This window comes from Mus musculus, chromosome 10 (assembly GCF_000001635.26).
Source record: "Mus musculus strain C57BL/6J chromosome 10, GRCm38.p6 C57BL/6J".
In the NCBI taxonomy this organism is placed as follows: Eukaryota; Metazoa; Chordata; class Mammalia; order Rodentia; family Muridae; genus Mus; species Mus musculus.
Window position 1 is genome coordinate 41,251,043 of NC_000076.6, and position 17,977 is coordinate 41,269,019.

General features: G+C 45.0%; 1 protein-coding gene across 1 annotated transcript in view; it reads right to left on the reverse strand.

Moving 5' to 3' along the window:
- The window catches only part of Fig4 (FIG4 phosphoinositide 5-phosphatase), a 115,070-nt gene that overhangs the window by 62,871 nt on the left and 34,222 nt on the right, over positions 1-17,977 (reverse strand). The window contains exons 7-15 of the mRNA NM_133999.1: positions 16,645-16,773; positions 14,344-14,444; positions 12,843-13,005; positions 12,027-12,124; positions 6,973-7,106; positions 5,379-5,495; positions 3,802-3,847; positions 2,598-2,746; positions 675-841 (exon numbers count right to left, since the gene is read on the reverse strand). Of these exons, the coding sequence (NP_598760.1) occupies positions 675-841; positions 2,598-2,746; positions 3,802-3,847; positions 5,379-5,495; positions 6,973-7,106; positions 12,027-12,124; positions 12,843-13,005; positions 14,344-14,444; positions 16,645-16,773 (1,104 nt within the window). The remainder of the gene's footprint in view (positions 1-674; positions 842-2,597; positions 2,747-3,801; positions 3,848-5,378; positions 5,496-6,972; positions 7,107-12,026; positions 12,125-12,842; positions 13,006-14,343; positions 14,445-16,644; positions 16,774-17,977) is intronic.

Here is a 17,977-nt window from a genome sequence, read left to right on the forward strand (position 1 = left end):
TCATAAAAGTATGATTAGGTGAGTAATTTAATGCTAATGTCATTATTCACTTCTAGCTGACATTTTTAAATTGAGTGACACATTCATAAATCACTACCTGGATGTTAACCCCTGTTTTTTGAAAAAAATGATTCAACACTTTCCAGCTTCTACATTCAGAAGCAGTGAAGGAGAAAGACACAGGAGGAAGAAGAGACTAGAAAGCCAACTACGTCCATCACATAAGCACTGCAATCCTGAGTGGCAGGATGCAACAGTACCCTTCCCACTTTAAAACACAGAGCCTGGGCACAGTAGCTGCTGGCAGACTGCTTGCCTAACACGCAGAGACTTTTGTGTTTAGTCCCCAGCGCCCTATACATCAGGCGTAGAGGGGCCCTCCTGCAATCCCAGCATTCGGGAAGATCAGAAGTTCAAGGTCACCCTCTGCTACTCGGCAAGACTGAGGCCAACCGGGATATGTAAAACCTGTCTCAAAAAGGACATAATATTTACTTACTTATGTATCGAATAAATAGTTTTTGAGTACCTTCTCAGTCACAAAGTCCATTTTATTTAAATTTATAAATAATTAAAACCTTATTTAAGTAAAGAGCTAAAAAGAGAAGAGTCCACGTACCAGAAGAAAAGCAGCTGAAGTGTGAGTGGTAGGACCGCCCACTGCTGGTACTCACCCGAGAAGGCGTTGCTGTAGTACCGGGACAGAGTCTGCATGATGTCCTTGGAGTGCTGGGTCCACGGTGCTATCTTTCTGTAGGTCTTTACCCGATGAACCAGCTGAGAGCCTCCGTACTGCAGGGAAAGGGTGTCTCCATGGTCTTCATAGAGTTCCTCAAACAACCTACACAGAAGGAGAACACACATTAGGCAATGTTGTCACCAGGTCCATAATCCCAGCTACCAAGGAGGCTGAGCCAGGAGGATCACAAGTTTAAGGCCTGCTTGGACGCAGAGTTAATTCCAAGGCAGCCTGAGTAAGTTAGTAAGACTCTTTTCCAGAATGTAAAATGGAGAGAGGGATTGGGCAGAGCTCAGCGATGGAGCATTTGCCCTGGGGACAGTCTCCATCACCAAGAAAAATTAACCCAAATGATTGCACAAGCCGTCCAGGAGGCCAGGCTTGGGAAAAGTCTCTTAGGTTATGAATCCTTCTGAATCTCTCATGTGGACTCTTCAGCAGCTTGAAATGAGTGTGAGTGTAAAATGCATTGTTTCATACAGAAAACTCCAATGAGAAAATTAGGCACCAAAAAGGTAACTTGCTAAAGCTGGGCAAACTGTGTCTAGCCATGTCAGAAGCACTCCTATCGTCCACGGTCTGCCAAGGTAACTCACTTCCCATGACACCATCTGGTCCCTCTGAGTTGCTGTTAAACACATGGTCTTGTTACAGACAGCGCTTAGTTCTATTTGGGCACTGTAACGGTGTAGCATAGACAAGGTGACTTCTAACAAAGAAGCCTCTATTTCCTGGGGTTCTAGGAGCTACGAGCTACTACGACATCTAAGGTAAACACTTCAACATTCGCCATCTAGCAAGGCCCATTTAATTCAAAGGCAAGGCCACCTTGCTTTGCCATCGAGTGAGGAAGAGGCTCATAAATACTCCTCGGTCACCTTTAATATGTCACTTGGTCACTTTTAATATGTCACTAGCCCCAGGGATAGGGATTCTGCCCTTAGATTTAAGCATGTCCAAAGATGCCATCCCCTGACACCAGCACTTTGGGGGTGAGGATTTCAATGTGGACCTAAGGGTGACTGGAACCTTCTGGTCTGGACGCCAGCAGACATGCAAGCGATATACTTGCTTTTTTCACAGAGCCAACCATCGGCTCAGGAACAATAATCCTGGGTGAAGAACCTGTCTCACACGCTTTGTACCTCCAGCTCAGCATGTGTGCAGAAGCTGCACCATCTATCATGCCATTTGGGTTTTAGTTTAACCTACTAGTTTGTCTGTGTACTTTGTTAATGATAAGACAAGCAAACAACACAATACCTGTGGGAAGCCACATGTGCCGTTGCAGAGTGGCACTGACTACTGCTGGCCACCACGCATAAGTTTGGACAAACAACCAATGTGTACATATGCAGTAAAGTTTTTTGCAAAGGCACTGCCTGGCCTGGGCATTATAATGAGGCTTTGAGAGTATAACCAATCAGATGTGAGACATGCAAATGAGGTATGATAATGAGGCTCTGTGAGGTACAGAGAGTAGCCAATCAGATGAGGAACATGCAAATGAGGCAGAGTGCATAACCAATCCGGGTGTGAGACACGCCTCTCCTAGGCCTATATAAGCAGCACCAGTTCTGGGCTCGGGGTCTTTTCGCCTCTGCAATCAAGCTCTCCCAATAAACGTGTGCAGAAGGATCCTGTTGCAGCGTCGTTCTTGCTGGTCGAGTCCGGCGCGCGCAAGAAATACCCAATGGCAGTAATATACAAACACGCAGTACAAATAGAAGAAAATTGAATGCTATCATTTAGCCATAAACCTCAGAGAAGCTAAAAGTAGAAAGGAGTTATAAAGTCCTTGTGAGTCAAGCCTGCTTTTGTCACGGCTGCCTTCCGAATGGCAGCAGATAAGGATTACCTCACTGCATCCGTGTCGAACTGCAGGTTAGGCTTGTCAATCAGCCCTAAGGAATACAGCTGGTAAGCCAGGGCACACTTGCCCACCATGAACTGCGCAGTGTTGGTGCGATCCAAACAGTCCACACAGTTGGTTCGAAGGATGCCAGTCTACAAAGAGCACAGGGAGGTGTTCAGGTCACTGTTTAGACACCTGGACTACTTCCAAGCACAGAGAAATTCTTCCCTTGAAGTAACAGAGGAAATGCTGTGGGTGCTAATCCTGAACAAGTATTAATTTTTGGTATAGTTCAGAGTTTAAAGAACAAATAATAAAGAACAAGTTGCTAATCATATAAGGTTATATTTACTGTTCACTTAATGTTGCTCTGACAGTATCATTAAACCCAGTTTATATTTGAATTTACTTTGAACAAGATAAAGCAAACATCTACTATTCTTTATATTTACTAATTAGTCAGATATGGATTTTTATCTGATCGTGCTCCTTCATCATACAAACCAACCATTTAGTGGTTAAAGCTGTGCGTGTAGATGTGTATTTGTGGTGTGTGTGTGTGTGTGAGTGCCTGTATGTGCTAGTGCCCACAAAGGTCACAGATGGCATCAGTTTCCCTGAAGCAGAGTCACCCTACAGAAGGGTGGGATGGAATGGGTGCTGGGAACCAAGCTTATGTCCTTTGAAAGAGCAGAAAGCCGTCATTGTCACAAGCCATGCCATGCTTAAAGCATAGCTAACAAGTGTAATGCACACTACCTTGTTTTATAAAACCAATCTCACCTATTAGTTCCATATTCTTGTTTTTAATTTCCAGTAGTAAAAATTTATATGTAGAAAAATGTATAGGCTGTATAGTATCAGCTATACATATTTATATAAGATTTAAACACTAGCAAGAAGGCTTTTTAAAAATCTTTCCAAGTTATCAATAATTTTGCATCAATACCTCTTCATATTTGCTAATAGAAAAAGTGAATTGGGTACATATGGCAGCAGACACCTGTAATCCCAGCACCCGTTTGCAGGTGGGGTCTCTGTGAGTTCAAGGAAAGCCTGATCTACAGAGTGAGTGTCTGGCTAGCCTGGGCTGCAGAGTGAGACCCTGTCTCAAACAAAACAAAACAAAAACCAAGTCCTAAACCCCCAAAACATTACCGACCATGGACACCGATTGTACTCATTGTGAATATAACATTGTCCATACCTGGAGCCGACCAGTGGGAATCACATGACCTCCTAGTTCATTCCACCTGTGCGTAAAAATAGATGCTTTACATTCCACTGTCGTCCAGTGATGGGAACTAAACCCAACCCTGGGCTCCATGAGCACATGCACTAAGACTAAGCCACACCCCAACCCTGTTTTCTATTTTTAAAGGGGCGGGGATTGCATAATATATATCTGTAATTCTAAGAGCTACAGCAATAGAAGGGAAGATGTCTGACATCGGATACTTCTGCTCTCTTGCTCTGTTAGATGGGAATAACTGAGACAGGCAGTCACCACACTCAAAGAAAGCTTGGGATGGAGGCATCGCAAGGTGCCCATGTCCCTCTTGGGCACCCTCTCTGTGTTCTACCAGAGTGCCTTGGCTTTCCTTCAAGCCCCTATCTTTCTCCAGTCTCTGTAACCTGCACAACTGCAGGCGCCTCCCTAGTAAAGCCTTCCACAGTTTTGTCTTCTCCATGTACCTTAAGATTCCCTGAAATGCAAACCCTGCAAACGATAGCAGAAGGCTTCTTGCAAACGTAGACAGTGTTTGATTCGGGTTTCCTCATCCCACCACCATAGTTAACTATGTTGAGAATCAAATGCTGGAAATACATGGTATTGGTTCCTTTACATATAAATAAGGAATGCATCCTTTTCGGAAGCTACCAGCAAACAAGCTGCGAGCAATCACTATGACAGGCTGCCAGACTCTACTTTCATGAAAGTATCCACTGTCAGCCAGAAGGACTTCCCTGGTCTACTAAATAGTAAACAATGAATTCACTACAGACAAGTTTACTTTATGCACATTTTATGTCATGTTTCTTCTACACAGAGGATAATACGACTCTCATGGTTTCCATCTGAAGGTACATAACCACTGCAGGAGTTCCCAAGCACACAGGGAATGTTCCAAACACTGTCCATCCATCCATTCGTCTATCCATCCGTCCATCCGTCCATCCATCCATCCGTCCTCTAGTTAGCACAGACTTCTTGTACTCATGATATTTTGAGTGTGTGCGTGCACCCATGTGCACACTTGCGAGCTGCAAACATGTGGAAGCGACTCTCGGCTTCCGAGTGCTGGAGTTAGAGGCACACACAGCCATGCCTAGGTTCCCACATGGGTGCAGGCCATTCACAAGCTTGCAAGGCAGGTGCTGTCACTCACTAAGTTCTCTCCCTAACCCCTACAATATCTGTACTCAGAACAAATACCTTGACTTACGTTTTCTTTGTGTATGTGGTAATGGTGTGCTGGGTGAGGCATTTGTGTATCTCACAGTACCCAATACGAAGGTCAAAGGACAACATGCGGGAGTCATTTCCTAATCTATGGGGACCAGGATGCAGGCTAGGTGGAAAAAGCCTTTAACTGCTGAGCCACTGTGCCCCAGGTATTTGCCTCCCTCTGCTCCCACCCCCACCCCCGAGCTTGGGTTGGCAACCACATGCCACCCTGGTGTGGTGGTGTGGCTTTAGGGGCTGAACGTGGGTGATCAAGCTTGTATAGCGAATATTCCACACCCCCATCTCTCGTGTAAGATTTTAAGTATCATACACACTTTTCATCTGGCCGTAAAATGCTGCAGTAAGAATCAGGGCGGTTTACAAAGAATCCTGTCTTCTTTACCACGCTTTCCGCAATCACATTCAGCCGATCGAGAACGTTGCACAGCTTACTGAGAGAGGAAAGCAGGAGAGAGGGAACTTAGGTCTCAACAAATAATTACTTTTCCATCTAGAGCAAACAACATCAATAGTAACTACGTTCAGGGACTTAATTGTTTTAATCTTGTAGTTTATGAAACAGAAACATGGAAATAAGTAAGCTGGAAATATAATATGTACTCAATAACTAACAAGCCAATAACATATCAAATACCGGCATATTCCTCACTCTTGGCACCCAACGTTCCTGTGAGCCTTCCCCTCCTCAGTAGCTGTCAGTCAAATCCCTACATAACCAGGCAAGGACTATGCACAGGGCAGCAGCAGGGGGAGAAAAATGGGGACATAAGCTAATATGACTGTTTCAAACTATTTAACTAACATGCTCCAGGAAGTGGGTGCTCGTGTGCATGTCTGCAGCACTAACTCCATAAAAAGATTCAGCATAAAAAAAACCACAACACATACAAAACAATATGGTGATGAAGAGGTCAGCTCAGGACCTGTAGAAAATTCCACCTGACCCCTCCCCTCTTAGAAGAGAGAGGTTGTGAAGCACTTAGGCATCCCTCCCCTCCTCCCCTCTGGAAGGGAGAGGCTAATTACGTGCCTCAGACCACAGGGGGTGGGGGTGGGGGACTGACCATCGGCCACCTGTGGGAAGGGGGGGAGGCGCAGAGCAGGTAGACACATTTCACACAGCAGACTGACCATTAACCACCTACAGACAAGCCAAGTCCTTGCCACCTCATTCCCTAAAGACCAATCAGTTTAAAAGTCACACTGTTCTGCCAATCACATGGTGCCTAGTGGCTGCTGCTCTGAAAACTGTTTAAAAAGTCGCTGTGCGGGGGTTGTTCTCTTTCTCCTTCCTGTACAGGGATGGAGACATGCTGGAACAGTAAAATTCCTCTTGCTTTTGCATTGATGCCCAACTCCACATTGTTCCCTCAGGGGGTCTCCGGTAAGTTAAGTCACCAGAGTCTTACAGTGACAGTAAATAACCCTGGAGGCTCAGTGGGAAAGGTTCCTAGAAGAGGTTAGTTTTGAACCAAATCTTGGAGGTTAAGAAAGGAAGCACAGGACAGGGCGGCAGTGGAGGTGGGCAGCAGGGCAACAGGACCACCCTGGGGTGGGACTAGCTATAGGCAATAAAGACCAGGCTTTCTCAAACAGATCAGCCCTGAGTAAGTTTAAGGTACAGCATCCAGAAGCAGCCAGCTGACGGGGCTTGATACACAGTGAGGAGACTGACTCCCTATCAACAGACTCACTGCTTACTCTTCAAGGAGAGAGATGACCCGAGAGTAGAGAAGAAACAGAAAATGGCGGCACTGGTGCCCGTCAGGAACAGAAGGAAGGAGGTGACAGACCTTTCAGGGGAAACCTGACACCTGCTGGGACACAACATCCTCACCTAAGTCTCACCAAGGACACTGAAGGAGCTGTGTCCCCGAGGAGGCTCAGCCAGGCTCTGCTCTCACTCACCTCTTGGTGTACTTGGCCATGTCCCAGGGGATGTAGACAATGGTGTGCTCCGGTGGCAGGAACTGGTTCAGGTAAGTGACCGCAGCCACCAGCTCTTCACTCAGGATCCTTTCGTGCTTTCTCTTCTCCCTCTCCTTTATCAAAGACATTTGAGAGACTTTTTACATTTCAAGTCTTAAATGTGGGGCTGCAGAGCTGGCTCGGCGGTTAAGAGCACATATTACTTTTGCAGAGGACCCAGGTTCAATTCCCAGCACCCACAGGATGGTTCATAACCATGCATAACTCCAGTTCCAGGGGAATCCGATGCCCTCTTCTGACCTCTTCAGGAACTAAATAGACAGTGCACAGACACACATGCAGGCAAAACACACATAAAGTCAATAAATCTATTCTTAAAAATGGTAAATGTTACTAAAATGAAAACAATATAAATTCAAATTAAGACATCTTCACAGAGTGAGGGTCAGCAGCTCTGAAGAGCCACGGAGGTCGGGTTTCTCTCTGTTGATCTGTCAGCATTCCCAGTGTGTTCCATACAAGCCTGGCCCACACATCCACAGCCTACTCTGGTAGCAAAGCCCATTTATCCAGGACCAGAAGAGAACCCACCACTGCAACCAGGCAGTTGCTGGGCACAGAGAGAAATTAGCATGGTCTGGACAGGAAATCCCTACAGAGGACTACAGTGCTTTTTCAAACCCAACCCACAAAGCAACCATGAGGTAGTAGGACAGGCACTTCCCCACTTCACAGTGTCAGAACGACCTGTGGCTGGAAGGCACTCATAGACCAGAGCCTTGCCCTGTCTCCCTGCCAGCCACACCTCCTAGGTTACCACACTGCCTCTCACTCATGGAGACTATGTACAGCTCCAAGCTACTGCCCAGTACCCTTCAGCAAGGCTAACACATTTCCTTGGGCTAACAGCAGTATATGCCCCATATTCATTCGTAATGTGGGGTTTAAATGCAACAAAGTATTGGAAGTTCATAGCAGAGTCTTCAGAAAAATTAGCTATTACTGTTACCTTCATTGGGCCTTTACTTAAAAGAAAGAAAAACTGTAGCAGAGACTTAAGTGACATATAGGGCTACTTCTGGTATCGAAGTACTCCTGTGTTGGGGCTGGAGAGTTGGCTCAGTGGTTAAGAGCACTGGCTGAGTTCAAATCCCAGCAACTACATGGTGGCTCACAACCATCTGTAACGAGATCGCATGCCCTCTTCTGGTGTGTCTGAAGACAGCTACAGTGTACTTAGATGTAATGAATAAATACATCTTAAAAAGAAAAGAAAGTACTCCTGTGCTGTTTTCAATCATGGTGACTGCTTTCCAATTGTCACCAACTGGAAAATAACCATTGTGGAAACAAACAAGGGTATTTTTTTGCACAGCTGATAAAAAAAATAGAGAAATTATATAAGACATAAGAACAGAGAATTACCGATCATCCTGAGCATCAGCGGGCCCCAGAGAGGGGGTGCCCACAGAGGGAGGGACTCACAACAAGGCAGAGGGGCAAAGGAAAGCATGTTTCTTCTTGGCAACCTCACACAGTAGCCATGTGAGAGGCAGACACAGACATTCCTTGATGGTTTAACCACGACCTTCCTCCAAGTGAGGACAAGCAGCACCTGCTTCATCCTCTTCACAGAGTAGCTCATGACAGGGCCGAGGGTGTAGCCCAGGTAGCTCATGACAGGGCCGAGGGTGTAGCCCAGTGGCTGGGCTCTGGCCAGGCATGTGAGAGGTCCTAGGTTTGAACCTCATTATTAGCCAATCAAATGGAACCTTATCATTCCGTTGACTCTCTCTAAGAGGTGCACACAGATTGCAAGCATGTGCTAGCACAGAGACTCTCTTACATGCCTGTCATCCTGTCTCAGTCCTTGCTCTTAGGTTCACATTAAAAATCTTCATTAAGACATTTTCTTAGTAAACTCTAACATTGCTTCATTATTTTGTTAAAAAGCCACATATGAAAAGACTTTCCTGTTCTATGAAACAGTAACTTAATCTCTAATTGCTCTCTAGTTTGATTAATTGGAAAGCACAATTTAAATCCCCTTGCTAGTCTCAGTAAACACACAAAGTAAAAAAGCATGAGGGAATCAGAAAGCTGGGGAGAGAAAAGGCTGATCCCTGCAGCCCGCAGCAAACACAATATGCAGACAGCTGGTTTCTGTGCTGCCGTCTCCTGCAGCAAGCCCAGGGCTCCCTCCCCTTCCCTGGCCACTCCAAGGGAACCCAGCCTAGCTTTAGAATGGCACTACCCATAAAACTTCCCCTTAATGGAGACATCCTGAGGCACCAAACTCTAGCACGAGACATCCTCCCCTTTGTATCTCCAGAAACCAACACTCTTCCAGATAAACTACGAACTCTCCAGGTGCCTGTCCTTGAGACCTCAGAGAAATAACAAACTAAGGAGATTAGGGCCCTGCATTTAAATCATGGAGAAAAGGTAATCAGAGGTCACAGACAGTTACAACCTGCGATAAAATTAGTTCCTGATAACCCCACAGCAGACACTCATTAATCCCCCTCCCAGCTTCAGTTCCGATTACAGCCCTCCACTCCCCTTTTCTGTGAACTTTCAGGGGATTCCTAACTATACTATACATAAACCCAGTGCTTTCCACACTCAGACATTGTTTGTCAGCATTCACCCTGTGAGTGCAGTGCAGGACATGTGATCCGAGTTCAAACTAAAAGGCTCTTTTGCAAGTTGCAGCTGACTTCAAAGTTCTTGGGCTCATCTGGGTTTCCCTTGAACTCAGGGCATAACAACACCAGGAGACCAAAGTCCACCCTCAGAGTACTAGGACACTAGTAAGTCCTCTGGACTCACATTCTATAAGATCCATGCAATCCGACTGCACAGTGTAGATCATCAATGTGTCCACTTTTGGTTACTTCCAATTATCCTTCCTCATGCCTTAGACCCTGCCCCTCCACCCCCACCCCCACCCCCGCGCCTGCCTCTTTAACCACAAATACCCTATACCTTATGCAAGAGAGGGGGCTCTGGGGCTAGCTTTCCTGTCTCCACATGCTTGACCACCTTGTAAATAAATGTTTTTGTAAAACTCACTTCAAACTACACTGGCTGATGATAGGGAGGCAAACCAGGCTGGGTTCAGTTACAGGCATTAAGTAACATTTTTAATGTACATAATTAACACAGAATTCCATGAAGTATAGATATTCAGGGCTCCATTTACAAGAAGTTTTCAATTATACTCTGTAAGGCAGGAACAAGATCCACTCATCTAGAGGTAGGTATTTGTTCCACTAATAGACCATCACTCTCTGCTTTGCTGTTAATTTGCTTCTATACTACTAATCTATACTTACTGGAGAAGCACTCATACTTATCACAGTTTGTACAATCCCAGGGACTGAAACCTGGGCCTCACACGTGCTCACCAGTGCTCTAACACTGAGACACATCCACCCCTGGCCTCCTTGTACTCAGGGACAGGGTCTCACTAAGCTGCTCAAGCTAGACTAAAATTCACTCTGCAGCATAGGTAGGCCTTAAACTTGTGATCCCCCTGCCTCTGCTTCTTGAATAACTGGAATGATAGGCCTGTACTACCAGGCCTAGCAGCAGATGAACAAATGTTTTCATTAAAGTTTTCTACCTTAATTTTCAAACTGTGTACATTACTGCTACTTTTCAATGTTGAAAGTTATAGATTATCCATTTCCAACTTATATTACCCCAAGCAGCCAGGGAATGAGACATGAATATACAACTTCTGCATTCATGAAGACAGTTGTGAAGCAGTCCTTGGCTGCATGTGATCACAGAAACCGAAAGGACACAACTGCTTCGTTCTCTCCCTCATCTCCCTTGGTTTGTTTGTTTGCTTCCTTACTAAGCTAACATTTGCTAAGCAACCTCTCAGAATAATCTCACATGCACTATATTGCTGGCCACTGCTGTGTATTATGTATATTAATATACATAATATAGTAAAACCTTTATATTGATGTTTTCAAGGTCTTCTTAGCCACTAGCTGAGGTGCTTTTAATTCAGTTAGGTACAATGGATATAAATAAAATTTATTGGGTTATATTGCCCTCTACTGACCTGCATGTCCAATTATGCACACACCCTGTACTGGCTGATTTTGTGTGTCAACTTGACACAGGCTGAAGTTATCACAGAGAACAGAGCTTCAGTTGGGGAAATGCCTCCATGAGATCCAGCTGTAAGGCATTTTCTCAATTAGTGATCAAGGGGAGAGGGCCCCTTGTGGGTGGTGCCATCTCTGGGCTGGTAGTCTTGGGTTCTATAAGAAAGCAAGCTAAGCAAACCAGGGGAAGCAAGCCAGTAAAGAACATCCCTCCATGGCCTCTGCATCAGCTCCTGCTCCCTGACCTGCTTGAGTTCCAGTCCTGACTTCCATTGGTGATGAACAGCAATATGGAATTGTAAGCTGAATAAACCCTTTCCTCCCCACCTTGCTTCTTGGTCATGATGTCGATGCAGGAATAGAAACCCTGACTAAGACACACCCTGTACGGACTAGTCAGTGTACTCTGATGGGGAGGTGAGAGACAATTACACCACCTTGCCTGAGCTCCTCACAAGCCCACCTGATTCTTAAACCATATTTCTGAATGAAGCCTTTTGGTCCTGTTGCTACACCGGTTTGTGGTTCTTACAGACTGTCAAGGGAGTGGGCTGTAGCAAGGTGAGGGTGTACCCATTTGATCTGCATTCTTCTTAAAGTGTGGGACTAAGGAATTTAATGTAGATCTAGTTCACACGAGGAAATCAGGAGCCGAGTAGACTAAATCACGCTCTTCCTTCAGAAAGATCTAGTACCAGTTCCCCAAGGCAAGCCCAGAAGAAGTGACATGGAAGTTAACAGTAGCTCAAACACAGCAGACATCTCACCTTCTTCCTCTCCCTCTGCACCCCGCCCTCGTCTCTTCTTCCCTCCTTTTCCCTCTTTTCCTGGGGAAGGCAGAGCACAGTTGGCCAATGCCTTTGGTCTTTAGAAAGGCCATTAGTGTGTCTGAGAAGCACACCTTACCTTCACTAAGTTCAAGATGATGATGGGGGAGCCGAACCTCTGGAGCATCTGGTCAAAGTGAAGAGCAGCCACGTGTGCAAAGGGATCCGCCTGGTCCACTGGGGACAGAAGAGGGGAGTGGCACTGTGAGGCAAAAATCAAAGACTCGGGGGTTTCCAACCATTGCAAAGAAATGCAGTTCAACTCATGAAGTGCTTTCCTTCCCCAGACGCTCTGAAGCAGCTCCATGGACGCTCAGTCAGCATTAAATCTGAATGCGTCTGCCATTCCTGAAGCAAAGTAACACACAACTTACTAATAGTTAAAGTTAAGAATGAATTCACTGGAGCTAGAGAAAGTACCAAAGAAGCTAAAGGGATCTGCAACCCTATAGGTGGAACAACATTATGAACTAACCAGTATCCCGGAGCTCTTGACTCTAGCTGCATATGCATCAAAAGATGGCCTAGTCGGCCATCACTGGAAAGAGAGGCCCATTGGACACGCAAACTTTATATGCCCCAGTACAGGGGAACGCCAGGGCCATAAAAGGGGAGTGGGTGGGTAGGGGAGAGGGGGTGGGTGGCTATGGGGGACTTTTGGTATAGCATTGCAAATGTAAATGAGCAAAATACCTAATAAAAAATGGAAAAAAAAAAAAAAAAAAAAAAAGAATGAATTCACTGCAGAAAGGTAATAAAAGCTACTCATCCATATAATCTTGCTCAAAGACCAACATTTCACCCAAACCCAGCCACTTATTAGAGCTATGTGGCAGCACTCATCATCTTGAATGACAGCAGACAAAAGCAACTCCCGACAGGCTGGCCCACGCACGTGTAATGGGTGGTTTCGGCATCATAGTTGAGATGTCTTGGGACCAGAATAAGGGAACGGATCCTCTAACTTGTACGTAAGAAGAGTAACTGCCTGCGGTAAAAGACATCACAGAAGCATCACAGAGGATCTGCTCGGTCTCCACCTCATTTGCAACGTCACCCTGAAAAGAAAGGCGCAATTAAACATAGCTTGTGCTCTTAGAACTTTTCCATGAAAAAACTCAAGTACACAATGCAATTATAACTTGATTCCTCTTAAAAGAGGTGTTTGGAGTACACACTGGAAAAGCAGAACCATTAAAACATGATAAAGAAAAGCAGAAAAACAAAAATTAATAGATGTGGGTAATCAATAAAGTACAGAGAAGCTAAACAGAAGAGATACAAATAAAAATAAGCTCAATAAAAATTTTAATAAAGCCTTTGTGCTACTAGCAAATAAGATAATAAATTAATAATCTTGTTCAAAAAACAAAAAATAAAAGCAGAAAACGGACTAGAAAAAAAATCAAGTTAACACAGATAGCAAACAGCGCATGACCAGTGCAAATGGTAGGATGCCAGCGAGAAGAAAAACAATCGTGTGAAATTAATTATGCAGGAGATAAAGAACAAAAAAATCTAAAACTTTCACTTCTGAAGACCAAGGTGAAGATCTGAGTAACACTGGTGATCGGAAGGACGGACTCAAGGGGAAAGACAGGCGCCATTGGCGGTCACGTGGCTTACAGAAGCAGATACAGATAGAAGGGACGCTTCCAGAAGCACTGGGACCGGGCTTGGTTATCCTTTCACTACTGAAAAGCAAGTAATATAGCCACAGCATCTTAATTGTTCCTAACGTACCAAGTAAAACAGCTGGAAGCGCTGATATAAATTTACGAAAACTGTTGCTACTAAAGCTAGGATCAAAGCCCGATGCCTCTATCACACTCTGCTGCAGAGGAGAGCACCTGGGAGCCGACATGGAAGTATGAGAGAGAAAGGAAAGAGGGAGAAGTTTCCCATGCCGTGCTGTACACTGCCTTCCCGTCACACATACTCTTCCTCTCCTCTTTCTTCAGAGGGTGCCTGGATGTTTTGTCCCTACATTTTCCAAGTATTTCAGATATGGCTCATCCTCCAAATCAATGGACATTTCAAAGCGCCATTGCACAACTCTTTCTCAGATAGTTTACTGCTCAACACATTTGTAGATTTTTGTAGGCTGGTAAGATGGCTCGGTGGGCAAAATAGGCACCTGCTGCCTGCCAAGCCTGGCAATCTGATTCCATCCCTAGGAGAGAAATGACTGCTACACGTTGCCCTCTGACCACCACATGCACACATATGTGCATGCTCAGACCCCTACAAACATACCAATTCACATGTGCATGCACATAAATAAAATACATTCGGACATTAAGAAGTTAGTTCCTTAGAAGTCCACAGCTTTGTCATCATCAGTGAAACTGACATTAAAGGTTACAACATTACAGCAATGCAATTTGTCATCTTACCTCACAGTTTGCGCCTCTCTTGAGAAAGCGCGTCCCAGCAAACCTACTGGATCTCCTGGCTATTAGGGTCACATACACTGGTCGTCCATAGATCAAAAGCTCTTAAGAATTAAGTTAAAGTGTTTCAGCATTTGGGATTGGACAGAAAGCTACAAGAATCCTTACCCTTTATGCATTTAAATAATCTTATCCAATAGCCTTAAGGCACTAAAAGCTCCATGGAGAATATAATAGCACAGGGCCAGAAAGTTCCAGATCTGTCCAAGTTCAATGGCAACACCCGACATGCTCAAGTGGTAATTTCTATGACTTACTGTATTATGTCTCTCCTTGTAACCAAGTAATACTGTTAAAAGTACAACTACTCCTTCCTTCCTGGAGCCATGCCCCTCCACAAGGGCACGTGTCCTTTAATGTTACGTGGAAATTAGGAAAAGAATTGTCAACACTGCGGGAAAGACTGGGTTTCAGACTGCAAAGGCGAATCCAAAGCTTAAACCCAGGAAGGTGTCGAAGTGAACTGCTTGGCCAATATACAGCTTCTTTCCATCATCTTATTTAACTTTCTGAGTTATAACCTCACCTACTGAAAAAATCAATCAAAAAGCAGCTATAGGCCGAGCAACTACAGTCTAAAATCAAGAATGCCTTGAAGTCTGAAACTTTTGAGTGCCACTATGACCCAACAGTGTAAAATTCTATACCTGACCTTGTCTTGTGGGTCAATCAAAACATTGGTACCCTAAATATAGCACATAAACACCTTCAGTCCCAAGATATATATGAAACATAAATTAACTTGAATTCCATCTTCAAGTTATCTAAGGTTTAGGCAAATATTCTAAAATCTAAAAAAAAAAATCCAAACTGTGAAACACTTCTAGATGTAAGCCTGCTGGATAAAATAATCACTAATCTGTCCTGCTGCTGGGTTGCTGGGAGGATCAGCTGAGGTAATTGGTGTAACATTTCTGGTGCCTGGCCTGTAGTAAATGCTTAATAAACACCAATTACTCCTACCAGCACACAGGCTTCCAGAGTTCATTAAATGCCTGATCACCAGCAGCCAGACTCATCAGTTAGACTAATGAGCTTTAAAATGATAATCCATGATGCTGTTTGATATTTTAAAAACAAACATTTATTATGATTACTAGATGCCAGGCCCTGGAAATACAAACCAGGCTAGAACTGCACTTTAGAAACAGTCTTGAGACGCCATAGCACGTTCTCTTTGGTGGGGAAAATCTGACACTCTTCCCAGGAAGACTGTATTTTTGGACAGAGGCAAAAGTGATTCAGGACAGTCTCGTCAGGTGGTTGAAATGACTATGAAGTAGTGCGCCACGAGTCTCTCCAACCTCCACTTCAAAGTCCCTGTGTCTGCCGCGCCCTTCTCCTCCCCACACTTGGCACAGAGAAAGCAGCATGGCCAATCCTCAAGCCCCTACAAATGTCCCAGAGGTTATAAGAAGGCAGCCCATGTAATGCCCCCCCCCATCCTTTAAAGATTTTACGATATGCTTTTAAAGCTTAAGACAGAAGGGAAAGTATCAAGTAAACACAGAATTCACAAATGCCCTCTGTTGTCTCAAAAAGAAAACTGAAGCAGTACTAGATAGCACGCCCCACCCTCCTCCTCCTCCTCTCCCTCCTTCTCCTCCTTCACTTCCTCTTCCTCCGAACAGCTTGATGGCACCCTATTGAAAGCCTTCAGCAACATCTAGAATCAGTGAGAAGTCAGCCTGCAGGAGAAAAGCCAAGGTGTCATCAAACTGAGCTCCGAGGCCTGACTCAAGGACTTCCATTACAATCCTTTCCAATCAAGGTCTGCACTCCATTGTGCCACAACTACTACCGCAGCCTTTTCTATCTGATATACATCCCTGTCTCATTGCTACTTCATGTAGCAGGAAAATGGCGGTTGATGGGTGGGGCCACCCCTGGGCAGGTGCCCCTGGGTTCTATAAAAAAAGCAGGCTGAGGAAGCCATAAAGAGCAAGCCAGTAAGCACCACCACTACCACCACCCCCATGGCCTCTGCATCAGCTCCTGCCTCCAGGTTCCTGCCCTGTGTGAGTTCCTGTCCTGACTTCCTCAGATGATGAACAATGATGGAAGCGAAAGCCAAATAAACCCATTGCTCCCAGTGTGGGTTCGGTCATGGTGTTTCACCACAGCAATAGAAACCCTAAATAGGACAGGTACTCAGAGTGTTAATTACAATACTATGATGCTTGACCTTCCTACATGCTGGCACAGCATAATGACGTGCATCTTAAATGCTTATAAAAAGGATACTGGACTGCCCGCAGAACCCATGAATGATATACAATAGCCAGTCACGATGCACAGTGTTTTTAATTATATCCAGAAGTTCACCGTTCCATACATACTTCATATAAGGCTCACTAGAGATCCCAAATACACCTGAAAAACAAAAGTTTGTATCAAGGACATAAGGACATTGAGTGATATCCCGCACACTGCTACGTTCTTCCACTTCTGCTTCAAGATCAGATGCAGGCCTGGACAGCACTGCGCTTCCGGTAGCTGTTCCCTATGGCGGTCCACCGTGGTGAGCTTCAGCGCCCAGGGTGGTGTGCTGTTTCCTTCAAAGTCAAACAGGAAATGGGTTTTCCGACTTATCATAGTTTTTAAATCAAAAGAAAGTGGGAGTACATCAAATGAAGTATGTATGTACTGACAGATGCATGAATGAAGGCAAATGGGCAAAGAGAGCCACAGAGAACATAGTCTGAGGTTACGGCGGGCGACTGGCTCTAGGACTTCCGCTGCCGTGGTAAGGAGGGTCCAGAGTGCCCCTTACCGCCTGGTGCCTCGTCCACATCTAACAGGCAGCACTGAGGGAATGAAATGATGAGAAAGCACATGAGGGTTCACAGTAGGGCGGGCACTGCTCTTTCTTCCCAACTGGCATCAGCTAATATATCAGGACTCTTTCATGTGGAGAAATCATCAAACATTCTGGCATATCAAGATGAATTTACTATTAAATATCAGTGAGTATCACAAAACCTGTATGAAGTGAAAAATAAGAAATAGGCATTTTTATACTAATGGATGAAAAGCTCTAGATAACAGCAGTCAGGTGATCCCATTGTCTTCCCTTCAAAATGTGAGCTGGGTATATGGGCTGAATGTGTTTCAATTTAATTTATAAAATCTAGGGGTTAAAGAGCTGGCTCAGCAGTTAAGAGCACTTACTGCTCTTGCAAAGGACCCAGGTTTGATTCTCAGGACCCACACGGAAGTTCACAGTAATCTGGAACTCCAGTTTCAGGGGATCTAATGTCCTCTTCTGACCTCTTGGCATCAAGCCCACACATGGGGCACAGACATACCATACATAAACAAAAAGCAAACACATAAACAAACATGGCGCCTAGAGTCCAGTGGCCTCTCAGTGCATCAGGGAGAGAAGGGGTTTTATGTGCAGGATGTGTGCGTGTATTACAGGCTCGGGTGTGCCTCACTGGTATCGTGCGTGCCTAGCATGCATGAGGCCCTGGGTTTGGTCCCCAGCACAACATAAACCAGGCACCGTGGTCATGGCTGCCCCACAAGGAGAAGACAGAAGGGGAGTTCAGGGTCTTCCTCAGCTCACGGCGAG